The 23,834-nt window shown below is 45.5% G+C and overlaps 2 protein-coding genes across 5 annotated transcripts in view; both read right to left on the reverse strand.

Moving 5' to 3' along the window:
* Window positions 1-12,769, reverse strand: part of AMHR2 (anti-Mullerian hormone receptor type 2) — a 29,419-nt gene extending 16,650 nt beyond the window's left edge. Inside the window, exons 1-2 of one of the 2 annotated variants that reach the window (XM_081848943.1) lie at window positions 12,193-12,769; window positions 5,423-5,572 (exon numbers count right to left, since the gene is read on the reverse strand). In XM_081848943.1, the coding sequence (XP_081705069.1) occupies window positions 5,423-5,572; window positions 12,193-12,448 (406 nt within the window). In that variant the 5' untranslated portion in view covers window positions 12,449-12,769. The remainder of the gene's footprint in view (window positions 1-5,422; window positions 5,573-12,192) is intronic. The other variant, XM_081848944.1, reaches the window with a different exon arrangement.
* A 3,360-nt stretch (window positions 12,770-16,129) lies between these two features.
* Window positions 16,130-23,834, reverse strand: part of SP1 (Sp1 transcription factor) — a 28,733-nt gene continuing 21,028 nt past the window's right edge. For all 3 annotated transcript variants that reach the window (XM_081848604.1, XM_081848605.1, XM_081848603.1), the window contains exon 6: window positions 16,130-23,426. In XM_081848604.1, the coding sequence (XP_081704730.1) occupies window positions 23,113-23,426 (314 nt within the window). In that variant the 3' untranslated portion in view covers window positions 16,130-23,112. The remainder of the gene's footprint in view (window positions 23,427-23,834) is intronic.

A 23,834-nucleotide genomic window follows, 5' to 3' on the forward strand; every position in this document is an offset into this window, starting at 1 on the left:
GATAAGAGGGGAAGGTGATCACAAACATCTCCACTGCGGTGGGAGAATCGGTTCAGCGCGTTCCACGTTTCGGAGGAGGAGGAAGGAGAACAATCTCTTGCAAACCCCTTTCCCAGGGTGTGCACTCCCAAGCCTCTTGGCTCCAAGCCTTGGGCTTGGATTCCACCAGCCACTCCTCCCTCCCTCCAGGTGCTCGCGGGCCTCTGGCGTGTCCTTCTCCAAGACCTCTCTGCCCAACCCTGGCATCAGCTTCCCTCCATCTCCACGGCACTTTCCTCTGATGTTTTAATTAAAATTAAAATTGGGCGGGGGGGGGAGGACATCTCCCACTCCATAGGCAGCCCCCTTCTCATCTCGACAGCCAACATTCCTGCATCCTCCCCGTTGCCTTCCCACGTTTGAAGGCCTTGCTGTGGTAACTGCAGTGCTCTGGCGGGGGGCAGCGGGGAGAACCGGGAAAGGCAGTCGCTGCAACACTTTGTGCAAACTTGTGCCAAAGAAGCAACAGTGCAAGGCCCTTACACATTCTCTCTGGGGCTGGCGGGAGTTGCGCCAGAAAGAGTGCTTCAGGTTGAGAACTTTGCTTCAGGATGAGAACAGAAATCGTGCTCCGGCGGCACGGCGGCAGCAGGAGGCCCCATTAGCTAAAGTGGTGCTTCAGGTTAAGAACAGTTTCAGGTTAAGTATGGACCTCCGGAATGAATTAAGTACTTAACCTGAGGTACCACTGTATTTTGGAGAGAAAAAAATTAACGAATTCCTATGCCCCACAAATAACCCAGAGATGCATTTTAAATAAAAGGACACATTCTACTCATGTAAAAACACACTGATTCCCAGACTGCCTGCGGGCCGGATTTAGAAGGCGATTGGGCCGGATCCGGCCCCTGGGCCTTAGTTTGCCTACCCATGATGTACACTGTATAAAATAAAATGCAGCCTGGGTTGCACTCGCTGCAAAGCTATCTTCAGTTTCGCAAAGCAATGCTTAGCTTGTTTCCTTTCTTTATCTCACCAAGGCCTTGTGTAGCACTTGTGAGGGGAAAAGAGTGCCCTGTGTAGTCTAGTTTCTCTGAGGGAACATGGCTGTTTCCTTTTCTCATTCTTTTGTCTCTGGGGATGTTTGCAAAACAGATTGCTTTCAGCAGAGCTATACTGCCAAGACGAGAGAGCCAGGTTCAGTTTGTCCCTCAGCCATGACACTCAGAGGATGGTTTGGGGTCAAATCTCAGCCTAAGCCAGGAGTGAGCAAATTGTCGATCTCCTGCTCACAGATTTCAGGGTGATTCGTGGTCAGTGCTTTTTTTCTATGAAAAAAATGTTTAGGAGTACTCTCATTTTGACTCAAGAAAACCACCACTTTATAGTTCAAATTGGGGGACATAAATACAGTAAATGGACAAAAGTACAAAGATTCACAAAATGTTTAGGGGTATGCATACCCCTGCGTACCCCCAGGAAAAAAAGCACCGTTCGTAGTCGTAACTGTTTCTGCACTCCCAATTGTTTAACAATAGCAACAACGAAAAGATTGTCCCCCCCCCCCCGGGATTAGTTGGCTGAAAAGCAGAAAAAATGGGAAGTGGAGAGGGGGAAGCAGGAGTGGTTTGTGTGTGAAAGGGCTGGGAGGTCATGTCTGGTTGCAAAAATAAATTCCTGGGCTGAGCATGTGTTGTGAGACACCCTGAATTCTAAGCATGCAGAGCTCCCCCTGTTCCATCGTTTTGCTTCTGTGACTGGTTAGTGGGTTTAAGAGTTTTAGTAAAACAAAAACAAAATGTAGGTACGTCAAGCCTGAAATCTGCCTACTCCTGGCTGAACCCACCTCACAAGGTTGTTGTGAGGATAACCATCCACCTGCTTTGTATCCTGGATACACTTCACCTTGCCTCATGGCTGGGCCGACCCAACCATGGTTCTAGGTTCTAGGACTCAGGCTTAGAATGTGTGCTTTTGTTGTGCTTACCCATAGACACCCCTGTGCTTCCAGCGCTAGAAAACCAGAGAATTAGAGCCAGTTCTGCCCTCCCAAGTTCCATGTGAACCCCCATATGGGTTCAGGACATTTCTTGGAGGAGATGTTTTGGAAGGGAGCCCTAGTCCTGCAATCTGATGGTTCCCATCGGAGCAAGCAGCTCCTGCTTCTCCAAACTGTACTTATCAGTCTGACTCAGAAATGTGGTGTGTTCCCTCCCTGCGAGACTCTCAAGGTCTTTGCTGAGTGAGTGGGTCACCCCCACCCCTGATATGCAGGAGTGCACCTGTGGGTGGGATGTGGGAGAGGAGACACAACTTGGAGAAAGCCTGGGCAGGAAACAGCAGCGAAAAGAAAAGAGAACTGTGAGGGAGGAAGAAAAGACATGGGAAGGGAATACAGTGGTCCCTCGGGTTACATACGCTTCAGGTTATGGACTCCCACTAACCCAGAAATAGTACCTCGGGTTAAGAACTTTGCTTCAGGATGAGAACAGAAATTGGCACAGCAGCAGTGGGAGGCCCCATTAGCTAAAGTGATGCTTCAGGTTAAGAACAGTTTCAGGTTAAGTACGGACCGCCGGAACGAATTAAGTTTTTAACCCGAGGTACCACTGTATTAGGGACGCGGATGGAGCTGTGGGTTAAACCACAGAGCCTAGGACTTGCTGATCAGAAGGTCGGCGGTTCGAATCCCCGCGACGGGGTGAGCTCCCGTTGCTCGGTCCCTGCTCCTGCCAACCTAGCAGTTCGAAAGCACGTCAAAGTGCAAGTAGATAAATAGGTACCGCTCCAGCGGGAAGGTAAACGGCGTTTCTGTGTGCTGCTCTGGTTCGCCAGAAGCGGCTTAGTCTTGCTGGCCACATGACCCGGAAGCTGTACTCTGGCTCCCTTGGCCAATAAAGCGAGATGAGTGCCGCAACCCCAGAGTCGGCCACGACTGGACCTAATGGCCAGGGGTCCGTTACTTCACCACAGTATTAGAATTACACCCCTATGGTTGCAATCCTAACTTCTCCAAAAGACTTCTGGGAACTGTAGCTACAATGTCAAGCATCCTTAAGAAAGTATGTTGCCTGGATTTTTGTATAGGGTACACAATGTGCTTTAATGCATGTGGTTAGGATTGTGCTGTTAAGTATCTATTCTAGGGTTGCCATATGTCCGGAATTTAAATGATGGAAGTAGTATTTGCAGGGGGGCGGGACTGGGAAAATATCTGAATTTCCCTCCCCCCCCAAAAAAGCTCAGCAACTTCCCCCCAAAAAAGCTTCTTTTGTGCCCGGATTTCTCTCACTTTAATGGTCCTAACATTTGCCCATCAGGGGACTTCCGGGATAGCGCGAACGGGTAATGGCGGACTCCCTCTGAGCTCCGGAGGGAGTCGGCTCCGCTAAGGACGGGTCTTGCCGTGCCGGCGACACGGGGACCCTTAGAAACCGCAGGCGCGGAAGCCTGCGGACATGGTGACTCGGTGGGCACCTTAAGCGCCCTCCCTGACCCGCGAAGAGCCTTTTTAAAGGCTACGGAGTGGACCGGAGAGTGGCGTGGTGCTGAGAGTCGATCGCTGCCTTGGCGGAGCGAAGCCGCGAGCCATGACCGGAGAGCGCTGTCTTTCTTCTTAAAATTTGGACTGAAAATGTAACCCGTGAGTAAAAGGAAATTTCGGCACTAAAAGTTTCTTATTTACGAATTCGAGTATGATCGGGGGGACGTGTTAAAAAGGAAGTCCGCACTCCCCCTCCCCACCAAAAGATTTAAAGCAAAGAGATAGCACCAGGTCGGAAAGACTTTGGTGCTTAAACGGAGAACTTTCACAAACTGAATTAAGAAGTAATTTGAGCAGGAGTGGAAGAAAGAGGAATTCCGGGGGTTTTGCTTTTTAAGTTGACCCCCCCAGACCCGGGTAGCGCCCAGTGTGGGAGCCCGAGAAACAGAATAAGGAGTTTGACAGCTGTCAAAAAGAGCTGTCAAACGACTAGCCGAAATGTGGAACTGTGTTATAACTGCTTTTCTGGATTAAATGCTACATTGAAACTGAATTGATTGAACTGATTGGAAACAAAATAATTCTTAACAACAAAGTAACTGACTGTTGGGTGAGATTCATGATGGAGATCCCTCTGGAGGGAACGGATGACATTGCAATGGCTGCTGAAGGAAAATTACTGGCAGAGATACAAAAAATGTTTTGTCTGGTGGGAACCTTGCAAAAACAGAACACAATTATGACTGAACAGTTGATGACCTTCAGTCTTAAACTTAACGACTCTGTCAATGGAACTAAACAAGTGGAAAAAAAATTTGCAGCTGCAGAAGGAGAGATAACCCTATGGGGGGAAGGAGAAAAAGAAAGAGTTCAACAAGAATGCAAACAGAAACCTGTAACTTTTGGGAATCAAAGAAACAAGGAGGATGACTATGGGATTGCAGATCTGCAGGGCCAGAGGAAGAGAGAAGCCCCTGGAATAATCAGAATATTGAATCAACAAAGAATGAACAAGTTCAATGGGGACTTCTTTCTGGGGCTGGACTTTGGGAGATTTGTTGTCTTTGGTCAAAAACTGTCTTTGTTTGATTTGGAAGAAAGAAAATATGAGGAGCTGCTGACAGAACTTCATGGAGAAGGGAAGACCAACAAAGAGGACTATAAACAAAATCGGCGGAGAGAGGCTAACTGGGGCCTGAAGGCCTCGGATGTCAGAAATCCAGGCTAAAACTGTTGTTTATCTATTTGGGTAGGGGCAAAGCGGGGGCAGGGGGGAGGGGAATTTGGGGTGGTAAAAACCTGGGATTTGGAACTGAAATATTATGATTTTAGATTTAATATTAAAAAAAAAAAAGAAAAAAAAAAAAGGATGAATTTGTGGGAGAGAAATTACGCCGACCTTGGAGAATAGATCCAATATGGGAAAGGGAACATGTAAAATTATGATAAGTTAAAAAGGGGGAAAAGATAAATTGGAAGGAAAGAATTGAATAATTTTTAAGAGACCTAATAAATAATTTGCTGAGCTATGTAGTGAAAATGGAAGGTGGGCAGGGGAGTGCGGGGAAGTCATTGAAAGAAGGAGATGAAAATTTGGTTGTGTTTTGTTTTGTTTTGTGTTTGTTTTACTTTTGTTTTGACTTTTTTTTATGTAAGTTTGTTTTGTCTTTAAAACTGAAAATTGAATAAAAATTATTTAAAAAAAAAAAAACATTTGCCCATCAGTTGCGATCCATGCCCTGCCTCCTTCTCCTCCTCCTCTCGACTTTCTATCCCAGGCATCCCCAAACTCCGCCCTCCAGTTGTTTTGGGACTACAATTCCCATCATCCCTGACCACTGGTCCTGTTAGCTAGGGATTATGGGAGTTGTAGCCCAAAACAGCTGGAGGGGCAAGTTTGGGGGTGCCTGTTCTATCCTGTAACTCCCCACTGACCACTGACCCCATAGACCTCCTTACCCTTCCTCTTTCCAGGCCCAACATGGTTGATGTTAGCATTACACAAATCAGATCTGCACCTACAGGACAAAGTAACCGTTTTGGCATCCTCAGAAGATCGAGACTCACAGGCTGCAGAATCGCAGGCATCTTTTTCACTGATCCAGCAACCTGGATGGGCAGAAGACAGGGATGGGGGACAGGGAAAGGGGGAGTTCAGATAAACAGTTTAATCAGGGGAACATCGCATCTCCGTAACCTTGAGAGCTAGATTCCAGGCACACCCTCCTTGTGTGCCAGTTTTATCTGCTTTGTTTGCATAGTTTAAATGTTATTTTGTTTTTCTGCTTTTCACGGATTTGCAAGTGCCCCAGACAGCTATAAATTTAACAGATAAACATGGAAAGGGGGAAAAAACAACATTAGAAGCAGCAGCCTACAAATGCAGAGAACAATGAGCAGGAAAAGAGGCTTTAAATTCAGCCTGCAGGTCCTTCAGTGTCTTAAAAATATATGTGGCACTATGAAATTAACACCGTAGTAAATAGGAAAGGGACCAAGAGAGAACAGTTTCTTCAAGGCTATCCCAGGAAGTCCATCATCATGCTGGGGTTTGAATTCAGGATCTGATTTCCACCGTTCCTCCCATTTTCCCCAGCCAGCCCTCACTTAGTCCTTGTGGGACCTGGGGTCCTCCCCCCACATATTTTGTAGGGACTAGAATTCAAATATGATGATAAATTGATTTTTTGCGTCTTGGTCCTGTATACCTGAAGGAGTGTCTCCACCCCCATCGTTCAGCCCGGACACTGAGATCCAACGACGAGGGCCTTCTGGCGGTTCCCTCATTGCGAGAAGTGAGGTTACAGGAAACCAGGCACAGGGCCTTCTCGGTAGCGGCACCCGCCCTGTGGAACACCCTCCCTTCAGATGTGAAGGAAATAAGCAGCTATCCTATATTTAAAAGACATCTGAAGGCAGCCCTGTTCAGGGAAAACAAAACAAATTCCTTCCAGTAGCACCTTAAAGACCAACTAAGTTAGTTCTTGGTATAAGCTTTCGTGTGCATGCACACTTCTTCAGATACCATGCACACGAAAGCTCATACCAAGAACTGACTTAGTTGGTCTTTAAGGTGCTACTGGAAGGAATTTGTTTTGTTTTGACTATGGCAGACCAACACGGTTACCTATCTGTAACTGTTCAGGGAAGTTTTTAATATTTAACGCTGTACTGTTTTTAACACTTGATTGGGAGCTGCCCAGAGTGGCTGGGGAAATTCAGCCAGATGGGTGGGGTATAAATAATAAATTATTATTATTATTATTATTAACCATTGGCCCATATCCTGATTCTCACCCTGCATTTGGACACTGCATTGTGGGCATGCGTCTGTCATCTCCAAGAGTCCACACTGGTTTGCCCTGAATTAGTGCCCAGCCCACACTAAGAATCACGAGAGAAGCCTCTGACTTGAAAGAACCCATAGCAGCATTCTATGGAAACCAACAGCCCAGGGCCAAAGAGCTGGGTGCAAAGTTGTGCTCAATATCGGTCTCCCCTGAGCTACTGTTCCACCTTCCTTGGGTTGCTGCCAGGGCCTTGCAGAGCCAGGCAGAGGCCCAGGCCAGGTAGATAATTTTTTTACCCTGGGGATAACTGAAGACTTATAAATAAAAACAAAATAAAAAATTCCTTCCAGTAGCACCTTAAAGACCAACTAAGTTAGTTCTTGGTATAAGCTTTCGTGTGCATGCACACTTCTTCAGATACCATGCACACAAAAGCTCATACCAAGAACTAACTTAGTTGGTCTTTAAGGTGCTACTGGAAGGAATTTTTTTATTTTGTTTTGACTATGGCAGACCAACACGGCTACCTATCTGTAACTGGACTTATAAATAAGTAAGTACAGTGGTACCTTGGGTTACATACGCTTCAGGTTACACACTCCACTAAGCCAGAAATAGTGCTTCAGGTTAAGAGCTTTGCTTCAGGATAAGAACACAAATCGTGCTCCAACAGCACGGCAGCAGCGGGAGGCCTCATTAGCTAAAGTGGTGCTTCAGGTTAAGAACAGTTTCAGGTTAAGAACAGACTTCTGGAACGTTAAGTACTTAACCCGAGGTACCACTGTATATAAATAATTTTCACAAAAGTTATGCTGACCAATACCGTATTTTTTGCTCTATAAGACTCACTTTTTCCCTCCTAAAAAGTAAGGGGAAATGTATGTGCGTCTTATGGAGCGAATGCAGGCTGCGCAGCTATCCCAGAAGCCAGAACAGCAAGAGGGATTGCTGCTTTCACTGCGCAGCGATCCCTCTTGCTGTTCTGGCTTCTGGGATTCAGAATATTATTTTTCCTTGTTTTCCTCCTCCAAAAACTAGGTGCGTCTTATAGAGCGAAAAATACAGTAATTTTATTTAATGGCTTGAACCGTATCTGCATATAAAATGGAAAATATAGATATACAATAGGGCTTTTTAAAAATACATAGGGAAAAAGATTATTTTAAGTATTTACATTTAAAAATGCTTTCCTAGCTTTCTTTTCTGCGAATTCTTGAATTATGCAGGAAAAATCAAACAACTTCGCCTTGAATATGCTGACCGAGGCCCCCTTTGGAATCGGAGGCCTGGGCCAAGTGGCCCATATGCCCCCTCCCCCCTGCCTGGGCCTGGTTGCTGCTGGCCCACAGCCTGCAAAATCTGCCTGTACTTTTAAAATGTGTTGGGAAGGGGGGGGGGATAATTGGGTGGTTCTTGTTCCTATTATGCATTTTGTGTTTTAATCTTGTGATTTTATCTTGTGAACCGCCCTGAGATCTGTGGGTATAGGATGGTATACAAATTAAATCAATCAATCAATCAATCAATCAATCAATTATAGCAATAGTAATAATAATACTTTCACTACTGCCTGCCCCCAATGGATGCTAACAAATAACAAAACTAATAAAAGCTCAACAACTTTGGTGCCCCCTAAAAAGAACAAAAATCCTGGCTACACCCATGTTCTTCACTGGCCCTATTTTGCATTCTGCATATTTTTGCTTGGCTGGAATGTGCCCTTGAACTCTGATAGTGCCTTTTGCTTCTCTGGATGGAGGAGGGATGGAGGAAGAGAAGAGAGACAGAAAGTAGTACAGTGGTACCTCAGGTTAAGTACTTGATTTGTTCCAGAGGTCCGTTCTTAACCTGAAACTGTTCTTAACCTGAAGTACCACTTTGGCTAATGGGGCCTCCCACTGCCGCCGCACGATTTCTGTTCTCATCCTGAAGCAAAGTTCTTAACCTGAGGTACTATTTCTGGGTTAGTGGAGTCTGTAACCTGAAGCATCTGTAACCCGAGGTACCACTGTAGTAGTCTACTGAAAAAAGATATAGAGTGGTACCTCAGTTTAAGAACAGTCCAGTTTAAGAGCAATTTGGTTTAGAAACTCCGCAAAACCGGAAATAGTGTCCCGGTTTGAGAACTTTACCTCAGTCTAAGAACAGAATCCGAACAGTGTAAGGGCACTGGCGGCAGGAGGCCTCATTAGGGAAAAGTGCACCTCGGTTTAAGAACGGACTTCCGGAATGGATTAAGTTGGTAAACCGAGGTACCACTGTAATTCGCACCTAGTGCTTTGCCCACCGATTGCCTCTGGCCCCACTCACTACTGGCATGTGGCCCTTGGAAGGCTGCCTAGCAAGAAATGTGGCCCTCAGTTACCCAGCCCTGACGCAAGGTTTTCCTTCAGGCCTGCTCTCCCTCACCTGCCATCAGTTTGAGGGAGATGCCCCTCTTTCCTAGCAGCGGCTCTCAACCTGTGGGTCCCCAGATGTTGTTGGACTACAACTCCCATCATCCCTAGCTAGCGAGGCCAGAGCTCAGGGATGATGGGAGTTGTAGTCCAACAACGTCTGGGGACCCACAGGTTGAGAACCGCTGCGAGTCACATGCTCTCCTTAACATCCTTGGGAAGCCTGGGGTTGTGGGGTTTTTTTTTTTTGCAGAGTTGAGCAAGAGAACATCACAGCGTAACTAGCCAAGGAGTGGAAGCGGGTGAGATTCTGTGGTGAGGAAGGGAATGCCAGGCTTCCAGCGGGGAAGTCCGCGACTGGTGAGCTCCCACTCTGAGCCACAGGTAGTTGCACGTGTGGCAACGAAAAGGTTCCTCTCCCGGCCAAACTGCAGGAGGAAAGGTGGGAGTTGCTGCTTTTTTGGTACACGCTTGCGCAAGGTGCACTCTGACCTCATCTTCCTCGTCTCTCCCCATAGCAACCGCCAGCTCCTCAGCCCTCTTTGGAAGGGAGGGAAGAAGGGTCAGCGTGTGTGAGAACGCTGGCCGGGAGCTTTCTCTTCGCCTTTTAAAACTTCGTTTTTATCTTTTCAAACAGCTACAATGAGGGACTAAAGTCTTGCAGCGATACATTTAATAAGCTGGGGTCTGATATATGTTGGCTGGGAGCGATTTCTAAGGCAAACACCCCCCAGCTATCTGTTCTCCACTAGTTTTTTTCTCTCTCATATTCTGAGGAAGGAAGGAAGTGTGGCATAGTGGTTAAAGTGCTGGACTACAGCAGAGGAGAACCCAACTTCAAATTCTCACTCAGCCCTGAAGCTCAGTGGGTAACCTTCAGCCAGTCACTGTCTCTTAGCCCATAACAGAGTTGTTGTGAGGATAAAACGGGGTAGCTGAAGAAAAATGATGTTCTTGGAAAATAATGGGATGGAAAATGCAATAAATAAATAAATGAGGGCTCCAAGTGATCATTGGGCAGATCCACACCACACTTTTAAGGCTCCATTCAAAGCTTGTGACTTCCCACAAATATTCGTGGGAACTGTAGTTTCCCCTCCCCCTCCCCAGCACCCTTAACAAACTACAGTTCACAAGATGTTTGGGGGGAAGCCACATGCTTTAAATGTGCGTTGAATGTGCATTAAATGTGTGGTGAAGTGCAACTCTTTCTGAGCATGACGTGGTTCAAGCACAGTTTGTTTTAGGAAGCCTAGGTACCAAGATCACCACACAATGTAAAACTGAATACGCAGGAAATGTTTGGCATGCTTATAAGGTAAAGGTAAAGGGACCCCTGACCATTAGGTCCAGTCGTGACCGACTCTGGGGTTGCAGCGCTCATCTTGCTTTATTGGCTGAGGGAGCCGGCGTACAGCTTCCGGGTCATGTGGCCAGCAGGACTAAGCCGCTTCTGGCGAACCAGAGCAGCGCACAGAAACACCGTTTATCTTTCCGCCGGAGCGGTACCTATTTATCTACTTGCACTTTGATGTGCTTTTGAACTGCTAGGTTGGCAGGAGCAGGGACCAAGCAACGGGAGCTCACCCCGTCGCGGGGATTCGAACCGCCGACCTTCTGATCGGCAAGCCCTAGGCTCTGTGGTTTAACCCACAGCGCCACCCACGTCCCTGTTCATGGAAGCCTAGGTACCAAAATCACCACACAATGTAAAACTGAATACACAGGAAACGTTTGGCATGCTTGTAACCTGTCATATGTCAGGGTGGGTGAGTCCAGACAAGCATGTATACAAATTGAAAAAAGCCTTTTCACAATTTTAGTTAATCTGAAGGCTCTGCCTTAGCCCCTCAGCTGTGATCAGTTGCACCAACAAGCCATTATGTGACAGTTGCACTCATTTGTACATTGGACTAGATGATCCATGAGATCCCTTCCAACTCTACAGTTCTATGATTTCATATCTTCTCACTTATTATCAAGCAGATAATCACTTCGACCGGGTGGTGGTGGAAGCAATTCACTCATTCAGCAGCAAATCATCCAGCGATGAGACATCGGATGATGAATGTGCTTGCAAATCAGCCAGTAGAATCTACTACGTACACACAGAAACAGGCTCCGTACACACCATACATTTGAAGTGCATTCCCTGACCCAAGACACCTGGAAATTGTAGTTTACCCCCCAAGCTACAGTTCCCAGCACCCAGCCAGAGAGCTATGGTGTGGAGCTGTTCCTCCACTAGCCCCTCAAACCCTTCTCCAACAAATCAACCTGGGAAATCCATCAAACCGGATTATCCCAGAAGCAGAAGGCAGCACACCCCTCTGAAGTCACTGTAAAAACTCTCAGATCTTTTGCGCTACAATCCATGCTGCAAGGAATCACTTTTGATGAATCTCCATGCCTTTTAATTTGGAAGAAATCAACAGCAGCGAGTAGAGGCTGCTGCTCAGTTTCTCCCTTTCTCATGGTGCTAATTTCCCAGGCTTCATTTCCACCCCGGTGCCGATATATTTCTGCTTGAACATTCAGTCTAGCACAGTAGTTTTTAAGGGATGGCGGGGAAGAGATCCTGCATTAGGGACACTCAGGTAAACTTTATGACCCTTTGATCTCTCTCTTGCAGGCTTATGGATCTAGAGATGAAATGCGTGCATCCCTGGGGAAGGCTGTAGCAGAAGGTCCTGGGTTCAATTTCCAGGTAAGACTGGGAGAGAACCGTGTCTGAAATCATGTAGAGCTTCTGCCAAGCAGTATAGACAATACTGAACCAAATGGACCCATAACCGGACATGGCATAAAGGAAACCCCTTTGTTCTAAGCTTGTAGAGTCACCATCATCTCATTCCCATGCAGCAGAGTCCTTGTCTCTAAAATCTACGTGCTCTAAAATCCCACCTCCCTTTGGATCCGAAATCATGTGAGCTTTGGGCGTTCCGTCTTCCTGCCAAACCACCACATACCATCCTGCCTCCTTTCCCACCTGACCCCCTAAGGAAGAATTGTAGCAGCTCCTCCGTCCACCTTTAGTCCTCACCTTGCAACTTGGCTTGGAGATGTCCTTGGGTCAGGTTCCAGATACCAAAGCAGCACTGGTTGTGAGGGCACTGGATGGTTCTGTTGTGGCCGTCCTCCGAAATTAAGCCCTTGAGATGCTCCATACCTTCCATCAGGGCATTAGATCCATAGGAGACGCAGCTGCGGTTTTTACTCAGGGCACTGGTGCTCATCGCTTGGCATCTCAGTAGTATTAGCCAGGCAGACAGTCTCCAAAGCAGCCTGCAGGGCCCCATCTACTCTCCAAGAGCACCTGAACTGGATATGCAAACCTAGCTTGCCCGCCTAGGAGTTCCTCCTCCGGGCCCAGGTGGGAAGGACTTGGCTGGCTTCAGCGTGTGGGATGGGGCTGGTTGCTGTCAGCGAGTGACCGCAAGCTCTGATGCAGGGGTGGGAGGCAGCACATCTAGGCAAGGAGGGACAAGACAGATTTCCAGTGGGTCTGCCCTCATGCCTAAGCAGATTGGGTCTAACAGCTTCCAATGCCACCATACAAAAACACCTCCCACGAGACAGCAAAACAACTCCCTGCAAACTCAAGATCTTAGATGCCCTAGCCTGGGGTGCCCACCCCCCCAGGCAGCTCAAGGACAGAGTTTCAGATTTAAAGAATATTGTTATGGGAGGAGGGGAGGGGGAGAGACAAGGAGGTTTTCAGTGGGTGGAACAAGATTCTCAGCAATATTCATTCAAGGTCCATTCAAATGGGTATGTTCAACATCAAACTGAATACAGTATGTGCAAAAGCACTCAGCACTGCATGTCAAGATACTGTTGGGGTCATTTTTGTGCTTTGTTAAAAAAACACAGAAATCAGATCACATCAACACCCTCCTCCCCCACTCCAAGGAAAGGGATCTGTGCTATAGGCATTAATATATAGTGTGGGCAGGTGGGTAGAGGTGGTTAATTGGCAGAACTGTGTCCTTGCATCCCATTGAATTTCCAAGAGGACAAAAACTTTAAAAAAGAATGGGGGAAATTATATTTTATTTAAAGAGACCACTGCAAGCAGATGAAAACATTAGCAGGATTTTAATCTCACTTGTAATGTAACAAAATTATGGGCAATATGGATTAATATAAAATATAGACTATGGAATAAAATGCAATTGTAAATGTTGACAACAGGACCCATGAAGGGGATGGGGGGTCCCAAGATTCAGAGTAATCTCTGTATATGGATATGCATTTGGATTGTTATAAAATTCTATTTGTAAAATCAAATAAAAATGATTTTTTAAAAAAAGAATTTCCTTTTTTTGGAGGGGTGGACATATCAGCATCCTTGAAGCCTTCCTTCCAGATGTTCAGGAGAGGGTTTACTTTTCATTTGCAATGGTATGACAGTGCTAGGACAGAGCGCATGCTTTGCACCCAAAGTTCAATCCTCAGCATCTGGAGTTCAAGGATCTCAGGCAGTAAACCAGGAAAAGATCTTGAGAACTTATGAGAACTGCTACATGTCTGAATCAACAGTCTGACTCAGCAAATCACAGCTTCATATGATCACAACACAACCCACTTGTAAATGCAACCCAATGAATGAGTGGACTAAACTTTTGTGGGCTAAGGGACCCAGGGGGCAGTGGGGTGGGGGACTCACATGGGGCCCAGTAGATGGAAGCTTACATCTCATGCAAAGTGTCTTGCCCTCTATGTCACCACCCCTGGGCTGGCTGTAGGCTGCTGTTTTGTTCAGAAAACCACCTTAAAACATACTGGTGTCTCCACCAGACTAAATATCGAGCAGATGAAATGATAAAAGCTTCTGTTTTGACGGCATAGATTAACAATCATTTTGCCAACTTTCTCACCCGGGGCAGAGCAATTAGAATATGCAAAAGCTCCTCAGCCTTCTGCTTGAATTTAGCTCAGTTGGTAGGGCATGAGACTCTTAATCTCAGGGCTGTGGGTTTGAGCCCCCCTTGGGCAAAATATTTCTGAATTTCAGGGGGTTGGACAAGATGAACCCTCATGGTCCCTTCCAACTCTAATGTTCTTATGATTCTATATTTAATTACCACCGGTACATGTGAGCAGCACTGGCAGTACTTGGTTGCATACGGTAGACAGTTCTGCTGGTGCCATTGAGACCGCCAGCACCACCGCCAGGACTGCGGCTGACAACTTCAGCCTTGTTTTCAACAACCAGGCTGATAAAGGACTCTCTCTGTAGACATAGCAAAGTCCACTTCCTGGTTGCCTTTTATCTGCTCAGAAACAAGAGATGTCAAGTAGGTACAGCAGATATAGGCTAGACTCTCCCCCTTCCAATCTTCATAGTCCATGACTGTGCTGTAAATTTCAAGCAGGAGTGTAGACTCAATATCTTTGGTCACAGATTATCTATGCTTTAGCTCTTAAGTGACCTTGCCTGTGCATTCTTGCTTAAAAGCATTAGCACCATGCTCATGGATACGAAGACATCTCACATATTATTATTATTATTATTATTATTATTATTACCCAGCCCAGCTGGCTGGGTTTCCCACTCTGGGCAGCTCCCAACAGAACACTAAAAACAGAATAAAACTTCAAACATTAAAAACTTTCCTAAACAGGGCTGCCTTCAGGTGTCATCTAACACTCAGATACGGTAGTACCTTGGGTTAAGAACTTAATTTGTTCCGGAGGTCCATTCTTAACCTGAAACTGTTCTTAACCTGAAGCACCACTTTAGCTAATGGGGCCTCTTGCTGCTGCCGCGCTGCCAGAGCAAGATTTCTGTTCTCATCATGAAGCAAAGTTCTTAACCCAAGGCACTAATTCTGGGTTAGTGGAGTCTGTAACCTGAAGCGTATGTAACCCGAGGTACCACTGTAGTTGTTTATTTCCTTGACATCTGATGGGAGGGCGTTCCATAGGGCAGGTGCCACTACAGAGAAGGCCCTCTGCCTGGTTCTCTGTAACCTCACTTCTCGCAGTGAGGGAAACGCCAGAAAGCCCTTGGAGCTGCACCTCAGTGTCTGGGCAGAACAATGGGGGTGGAGACGCTCCTTCAGGTATACTGGGCCGAAGCAGTTTAGGGCTTTAAAGGTCAGCACCAACACTTTGAATTGTGCTTGGAAACGTACTAGGTCTTTAAGGACCGATGTAATATGGTCTCGGTGGCCACTCCAGTCACCAGTCTGGCTTCCGCATTGACGCTCAAATATTCAAACACGCTTTTGGGAACTAACGGCTTTTAATGGAACAGCTAAGTGGCTTGTTTTTATTGTAATTATTTATATAGTTTTATTAGTTTTTTGTGTATGTGTGTGTGGTTTTAATTCTATCAATGTTTAATTGTTCTTTAATGATCCCCCCCATGTTCTTATTTTTATTTGTAAGCTGCCTTGTGTCCCTGTCAGGAAAAAGGTGAGGTATAATTAGGGTTGCCATATTTTAAGAATTGAAAATCCAGACAAAAAAGTTGATCTTTTTAAAAATAGTAATAATAAAATGCTGCCCTTTTCAGTTAATAAGAATGCAGAGAAGCAGGAGGAATGCAGAGAACACAAAAGGGTCCACAGATACGGATACATTGTTGAATGCAGAAGGCCAGGCTGCAGCAATGGTCGGAAGTGATTTACGTCAACTTTGTTTTGCAAGAAGGTCACAATCCGTCCACTCTCTCCCTGGATTTTCACTAGTCCTTTTAACACTACATGGGTCTTACAGGAGGAACATCAAAGGGCAAGGATGGAGCTAAAAGGACAGAGAGTCCTGCTGTCAACATGGATCCTGACCTAACATGTGAGGACTGGAAAAACAGGGCTAAAGAAGCCTAAGAAAAAGGTTAGAAACCAGAGTTATTCAAGGCGGAAAGTTTGGGGGCTAAGCACGCATACCATAAAATATTAAAGGAAGGCACATGTTTATGTTTGTGTGTGCAATATATACTGCTCGTGTGGCTAGGCAGATTAAAAACAAACTCTGTAAATACTTGTTTTATTCCTTTCATTTTAAAAAATTGTAATCAGTATACAAAGGAGCCAAACTACTTTAATCTTTGTACAAAAATAGCACTTTTAAAAAGTGTTTCAGACATCATTACATCGGGAATTGGATTTTTTTTTTTAAAAAAAGAAGCACATACATTATTACAAGATAAAACAAACAGTCTTTTACACAGCTAGACAAGAATTATTTTATTGCCAGTGTTACAGGTTGGCTTTAAGTGTCTGCAGAACTGTGCTGTTAAGCACCAAAGACGACTTAGATCGCTACCCACCTTCCCCCTTCCTGGGAGAGGTGATAGAGGCAGCCAGGTTACTGCAGAAGAGGATTACAAGTCACTGAACATAATGAAAAACGTTTATGAAACGTTAGCGGAACCTGGGAATGGCAACTGGGCAGATACTCTCATTCCCCTCCACAACCGCCCCTTTCCATTGCAGAGCATGCAAAAAGTCAGCCCTCTCGTCCTTTTACCTTTGGACCGGGGTGGGTCAGTGGGTGGGGGAATAAGTTAACTGCTGAACTCCAGCTGCCCATTTAGACTGGACTGTGACAAGATTAAAGCTAGACAAAGCTGTTCGAAGGCACAGAATGCGACAGAAGAGCCACTGAAGGCTGATGGCACTGGCTTGGCTATATAGAACCCTTGTATATAAAGGAAAAGGCACGTCTGATTCCAGAAAGAACATTGTAAGTTATTTTAAGAAAATATAAAATAATAATAATATACAGTCGTCCCCCCTCTCCTTTCGCTTTGCACGTTTTGGATTTTGGGCCACTTTACACAAATCAGAGGAATCAAATAGTAAAGCTTTTCCTAGATCCACTTTGCAGTTGCATCTCTGAATGATTCTCCATGAATAAAGCCACCCGAACCTAAAATTTATTTAAAGTAACAAACAAAAAGCCACAAATGATCCAGCATGTCAGGTGTGGATTCCTCTCCTGGACATGCTAATTTCCTAAAGACATGGATCTTCCTCCGCCCTCAATTGGGGGAGCAATCAATAAGGCAATTCTCCAACACACCCAAACCCCATCAGCAGCCTGAAGAGGTAGCCCAGGGGAAAAAACCAACCACTTGTGACTTGTTTCGAGTCTTTTGTTTTCAGTGTGCGTACAGCAAAGGATGCTTCTATCTCAAGTATGCCATCAGACAGTGTGTGCATGGGCTCAAGGAGTGACAAGTCATGAGAGACCCTCACAACTGGCACAGACAGGCAAGAGTCATGGTGCCATTCTGGCATAGGTCATAATCCTGCACTAGCCATGAAGTAGACACATGTGCCCATTTGGACTGGCGTTCTCCAGCCTTGAGGTCCCTAGATGATGTGGGGACTGCAACTTCCATCATCCCTGAGCGTTGGGCTACGCTTGTCTGGGGATGGTGGGGAGTTACAGTCCACTATCGTACTGGGGACCCCAAGGTTGAAGAACACTGGTGCAGACGAATCCCTTTTTGAAACCTCACAGGAAGTTTAAGATGCTTCCGATCTCTCCCCACCCCACCCTGTTGTGCCTCAGAAGCAGGCGGTGTGAGCAGGCATGGCTAGGAATGAAGACTTCCAGAAACAGAGCCCTGACCTGTGTGGGGGACAGGGAGTAGACCAGGGGTCAGCAAAGTTTTTGTGGCTTGGGCAGGTTCATGGTCCCGCAGACGCCATGGTGGGCCTGAGTGCGGGTGCGCGCAAATGCTTTTTCCAGCGCTCCTTCTGGTGCGGAGGAGGCGTGCGCAGCTTCCTGTAGCCAACAGGAAGCTGGCTAGTGTCGTGGAAGGCAGTCTTCACTCTGCTCCGCGCCAGTTTGGTGTGGCGCACAGGAGCCAAGCAGGTGGGCGGCGGGGGTCCATGGGCTGGTTAAACGACCCCCATGGGCCTTAGATTGCAGACCCCTGGAGTAGATGCTAGGTAAGTAACATCAACTCCAGCTTGGCAACAGGAGAAGCAGGAGAGATGCGGAGGACACAGGTTGAAGTCCATATCCCCTGGGCACTACTGGCACGATGCAACCACAGCACGATGCTACTAAATAGTGCCACTCTGTCCTTTACCAGGCTGTCTCAACTTAACGGCCACTTCCATGAGAAAACTAAAAACTTTAAAAAAGCAAGCGTCATTTTAGAACTCCCCACAAAAGGCACTCATAGTATGTCTTTTTCTTTACAGTAAGCTGCTGCTCTGCTTAAAGATGGGGCACGATAACACATTTCAGATAACTTGCTATATTGAGAGGACAGGTAGGTGGGATACTACCTGAGTGGAGGGCGTTTTCTAGGGAATGGGGATGGATAAAGGGTATTACTTGGGAAAAGCAACATAAGTCTGGTAAGAGAGCAACCCTGGAGGTTCTGCTAAATATTTGGAATACTGCCACAGATAAAGCCACTTTGGAAGATGCCTAGAACACCTTGGCTTGTTTTGGACTTCAGTTCTTGCAAACAGATGAACAGAGAGAACCAGTGGCATTCTGCAAGCAGGTGCAACAACTGCTGCCCCTGGGGCATCTCAAGTTAAGGCACCGTTTGTAAAACATTGGGAGAAAATTAATACTGCATTCTACCAAGGGATCTAGAATTTCCGCTATTTCCAAAACATGACCCTTCCAATGCATCTAGTTTTGAAAGATCATTAAGATTGTTGGTTTTTTGTTTTTTTTTAAATACAAATACTTTCAATAAAGTAGAGGGATTTATAGCAAGAGCTACTTCCCTTCCTTAGGGTTATAGCCAATGCCAATCATACTCAGAGCAGAGCCACTGAAATTCATAAACATGACTAATTTAGGTCTATGCATTTAAATGAGTGTACTTTGAGCAGGACTAGCATTGAACAAAACAACCCTTAGTGTTCAAGTTTCACAGTTTTCCTATACTTCTATCACGGGCTGAAAACACCTGGTTTCTACTTTGTGACCCCTGTGGTATAAGCTGGACAATATTGCTCTTTAAAAAGAAAAAAAACACTGAGAAGATTCAGCAAATAAGACCAATATATCCTTTGGGATGGGCAATTTGCTACACAACACTCCTGATATAACTGACAACATGAAAAAATTCTAGCTATTGTCTACCAATGGATTCTTCTCCTATGCCACACTGAGCCTGAGACTGAACAAACCACACTCAGAATAAAGAAGAAAATGTCCTATGGATTTTAAAAGAAAACAAGTTTCCTTAGCTGCAGAAAATCTGTACAAGATGATGAATAGGCAAATACTTTTTGTGCAGATTGACAAGGCAGCAGACCTATAATGCAGTCCACAAGGATGACTGAGACAGGCCACAGCGATGCTCACTGTTTTCTAAACAGTGAACACCTGAAGTTCCATTAATTCCTTAAGGAAAAGCAGCTTGAAAATGGGTGCTGAAGACAACTGATTGGAAATCAACACCTTCTGGGCATTCTAGAAGACACAACATGGCTCTCTGGCAAAAGGGGAAGCATTCAATGTACAGCGTATTAAAAAGAGATCCTTACCATCTCTGACAATATAAATTTGAAGCACTGGGACTGAAATGGCAGACCCAGAGAAAAACTAAAATTAAGGACCAGAGGTTTCTGTATTATTGCTTATCATGTGGTATTTTACTTACCTAGGACATATCCTGTCTCCACCTTCCCAAAGCCAGTGTTCAGTCATTTCAGTAACAACATGGTTAACCTGACTTTCATGGAACACTTAAGATCCATCACTGTAAAAGCAGACTTGCTCAGAATAAACAGCCAATCATACTTTTAAAATCCTTACTTCCTTGGGACAATCTATCTCTGACCTGACTGTACCCACAAAGTCCTTTTGGCACAGAAAAAACATCTTGCTTTTGAAGCAACACTGGTTTGGAAAAGGTGCCATATAAGCTGATCTTGCAGCAAGATCAATCTGTTTGCCAGATCAAATCCAGCAGAGATACTAGAACGTTTTCAAGAGACAGTTTTCATTCACCCATGCTGAAATAAAACCCCTTTAGGCCATAACATTTACTACTTACAATTTCACTGGTCTTTCTACAAGTGAGTGAATGCATAGCGTGTACAAAGTGATAATCATACTTGCTTTCACACTGGGGTCCAAGTTTTACAGGTGCAATTCCAAATCTTATAAAACTGACAGAAGGATGTTTCTAGCAGAGGCTCATCAATTTATTTTGATGTGCATCTCTGAGGATTTGGTGCATATACACCGAAGTGAAAATCTAATCAAAAGTTTTTCACTGGTATGGAGGAAGAAGCCAAGGTATTGGCATGCCAATGCCTTGTTTTCTATGCTGGCACAGGAAGTTCCTTTTTAATAATGCTCAAAACATGCACACAAAATTTTGGCATGAACTGTTTCCTATGGTACAGCCCTGCTCTTTGCAACTCAATATCTGCATGACAAGATATAGTGACTGAACTTAGAGCAAAATGATAAAAGGGGGTGGGCACCAACCTTCACAGAACCATAAGCAAGAGGGGGGAGTCCTTAATACTTCTATCTCAATGAAAAGAAAGCTAAACCGAAGAGCCACGCTCATAGGGCAAAAAAACTGGATAATTCATCCGTGCTGCAGAACTCACAACATAATCTCATACCAGTTCCTTTTTCCCCTAATACGGACAGTTTCCTGTCTTATACCTTTGATCTAAAGACGGGTTTCCATTCTCCCTCAGCTCAACAAATACTGCAGGTCATGCAGGAGATGTCCTTATGTTCTGAAACTGAAGATCATGAAAGCATGACTCTGTGCACCAGGGGCCTTGCAGCCACAGCCACCCGGTCAGCAGCAGCAACTACAAGCTTGATTCTGGCAAACTCCTGAGGAAGTGAGATGGCAGAGTCATTTCCTCCACCTCTGCCCAACAGAAACACAGCTCTATGCCAGTCTTGCTAAAACACTGCATGCTAGCATCAAGATCTGATGGCTGGATTAGGGACAGAAGAGAAACTGGCCGGTAATTTAGAGCATAGTGTGTATTTTCTGGTGCTACTGGTGTGCAGGGGGAGGTGGCAAAGTGAAATAAAGCTGGAAGACAGAGGTAGAACAAGGCAGAGAAAGGAAGGCAGCTGGGGGTGCCGGTGAGTGGAAAAGCAGGTGGAAATCATGTGACCTGGCCACTGCTCTTGAAAAGCACACTTTAGGCAGGACTTGGGGCCATGGCAGTGGCAGCTAAACATAATGGCTGGCTGCCAAGTCACGGACCCCTGTGAGCACTCTATGGCAAAGAAGAGTGGCCTAGGCATTGCAGTAAGCATCATTCTCCTGCTGAAGGATGTTAAAAAGAGACAGGATGCCTGTAAAAGCTGTCACCTTCCTGAAATTCAGTATTTACTATTTTCCCTTCACTACTTGAAGCGAAAGCAGTTTGCTTCAATAGCCCAAGGGGAGAAGAGATGACTTTGAATTAACAGCTGGGTAAGACAAAGAGGAAAAAGAAAGGGTAAGGCACTGGCGGAGTTTGGCCAACTGTGATGCTGCATAGAATGTCAGGCTGGTTCACACTGAAGCCCAGGGCTCTGGGGAAATGTCCAAATACTGCTAAGTACAGAAGATCAAAAGGCCCTGTTGCTCCTCAAAAGGCACCCTCTTCCTTCTTCATTTATTTTGGCCCTCACACATCTTCTGCAGCTTGCTGAGAGCCAACAACACCCAGTTCCAGCTGCTGCATTTCCTATTCATACTGCACCCACATGGGAATGCACAATATTGCAAGGGAGCTGAATGCTACCAAAGGCAGTTTAAATAGAACTGGAGAAGTGCAATGCATTTGCTTGAGGTTTTAAAAAATAAACACAAATCCAAGATACCCATCTTCCTTTCCTATTTGGTATAGCATTCACCTACCAAACCGACAAAAACACAACGGGATACAAAGCTCTAGATCTATCTTGTCCCACAGTACACACTTCCTTGGCTGAGTAAAGAGCTCACCCTTTCAAAACACACACCACCATATATGTAACATGCTTGGCACATCATCTGCATGCGTTACCAGGTTACTTGGGCCTCAGTTCCATTGCAGGTTTTATTATATGAGATTCTGACTGATTCAAATCAGAAAGTGAATAGGGCTTGTGCCAAAGATACAGGCCTAGAAGTGACTGCAGCAGCAGAATACATCTTAATTGCTTAACTCCCGCAACAAAATCAGAATAGAATATGTTTCAGGTCATGGACCCTACCACATGGCGGCGTGTGGGGTGGGGGGAATAGCTGATGTGCACAGATGCACTTCTCTTCAAAAGGAGAAAAAATAAGAATTAAAACCAAACAAAAAAACCCCAAGGAAATAAAGTTAAACAAACAAACAAAAAAGTACCCAAATTATTGTTTTTTTTTTAAAATGGGGGTTGGAGAGAAGAAAGACAAACCTAAAAGCCAAGCATACAAAAAGCTAAATTTATGTTTTTATACTTACAATGTAAAATGCAATATAGCATCTGAACATAGGCTTGAGCACCACCTAACAGCTCAAGGAGTTCCAAGTTAAGGCATCTGAACAACGACCAAAGACTTTGGTCACAGCAATTTTAACCTCTCATCAAAATGAACATATTTTATAGCTTTATATAATTACAATAATAATAATAATAATATAGATTTTTTTTTTCTGCTAAAAAGTATTTCAATGATCATATACATTTAGAACCAAGGCATGATGGCATCTGGGGTACCTAACAAGGGGGTGGACTTTTATGGGGGTGAGGGGAAAGCAAAACAAAACAAGTCAAACAGTTCAGGACCATCTCCATCATTTCCCCAGGTAATCACATCAGGCATCTGAGGGCTGACCTGGACAGCAAGCAGGCCTTATTTTGCAAGCAGTATTCCTGGGAGACCACAATGGGGGTTGGAGGCTGGGTGGTGCAGCTGAGTCCCTAATCTTTCACCTTTTGTGTAATGAAAGATCTCATCCCTTGGACCCATTGCTACCTTGAGTATCCCACGTTTGCACAACACCACCACGCAGTCCGCGGTGCCTCAAAATCCATTGCCGCTGATGTTGATTGACTGGAGATCTGCCACTTGCATGACGTTGATGCCGCTGCTGGCAAGGCGCGCAATGCTTTCGGAGCAGATTGCCTCCATGGCCACCATGTTGGTCGCAATTAGGGTCGAGGGTGTTGCCCCACTGGTGCCCTCTGCTGAAGCACCGGTGTCCATGGAGACGGCAGAGACGTCCATGGCCACATTGTTGGGCCCCTTCTTGTTTTGGTGGGTCTTGATGTGCTTGGAGAGGTGGTCACTCCTCATGAAGCGCTTGGGGCACTCTGGGCAGGCAAACTTCTTCTCCCCTGCAGAAAGGAAATGAGGATGAGACTGCATAGACCCCCCTCCACACTCAAAAGGCTAGAGATCAAAGCCCTTCCACCAGCAAGCACTTCCTTATCGAAAGTGAGCGAGTGGTGCTCCAAACCAGCTGGAATCTGGTCCCTACCACCATCCATGCTCTTGTGTCCTTTTCTAGATTACTGTAAGACACTCACAAAGTGGCCTTTGAAGATGGCTCTAAAGCTTCAACTAGTGTGGAATGCAAGTGCTTGTGTGTTGACAATGCCTAGCTATACACTGCACACAGCACCTATTTTAGCAGATGAAATTCTTCCCCATTTCCTTCTGTGCCCAAGTCAAGTGCTGGTTATTACTTTTATAACCCTAAATAACTAAGACCCAGTGCTGTCTCAAGAGAAGCCTTATCCCAG

Source organism: Podarcis erhardii, assembly GCF_964252035.2.
Source record: "Podarcis erhardii genome assembly, chromosome: 2".
Lineage (NCBI taxonomy): Eukaryota > Metazoa > Chordata > Lepidosauria > Squamata > Lacertidae > Podarcis > Podarcis erhardii.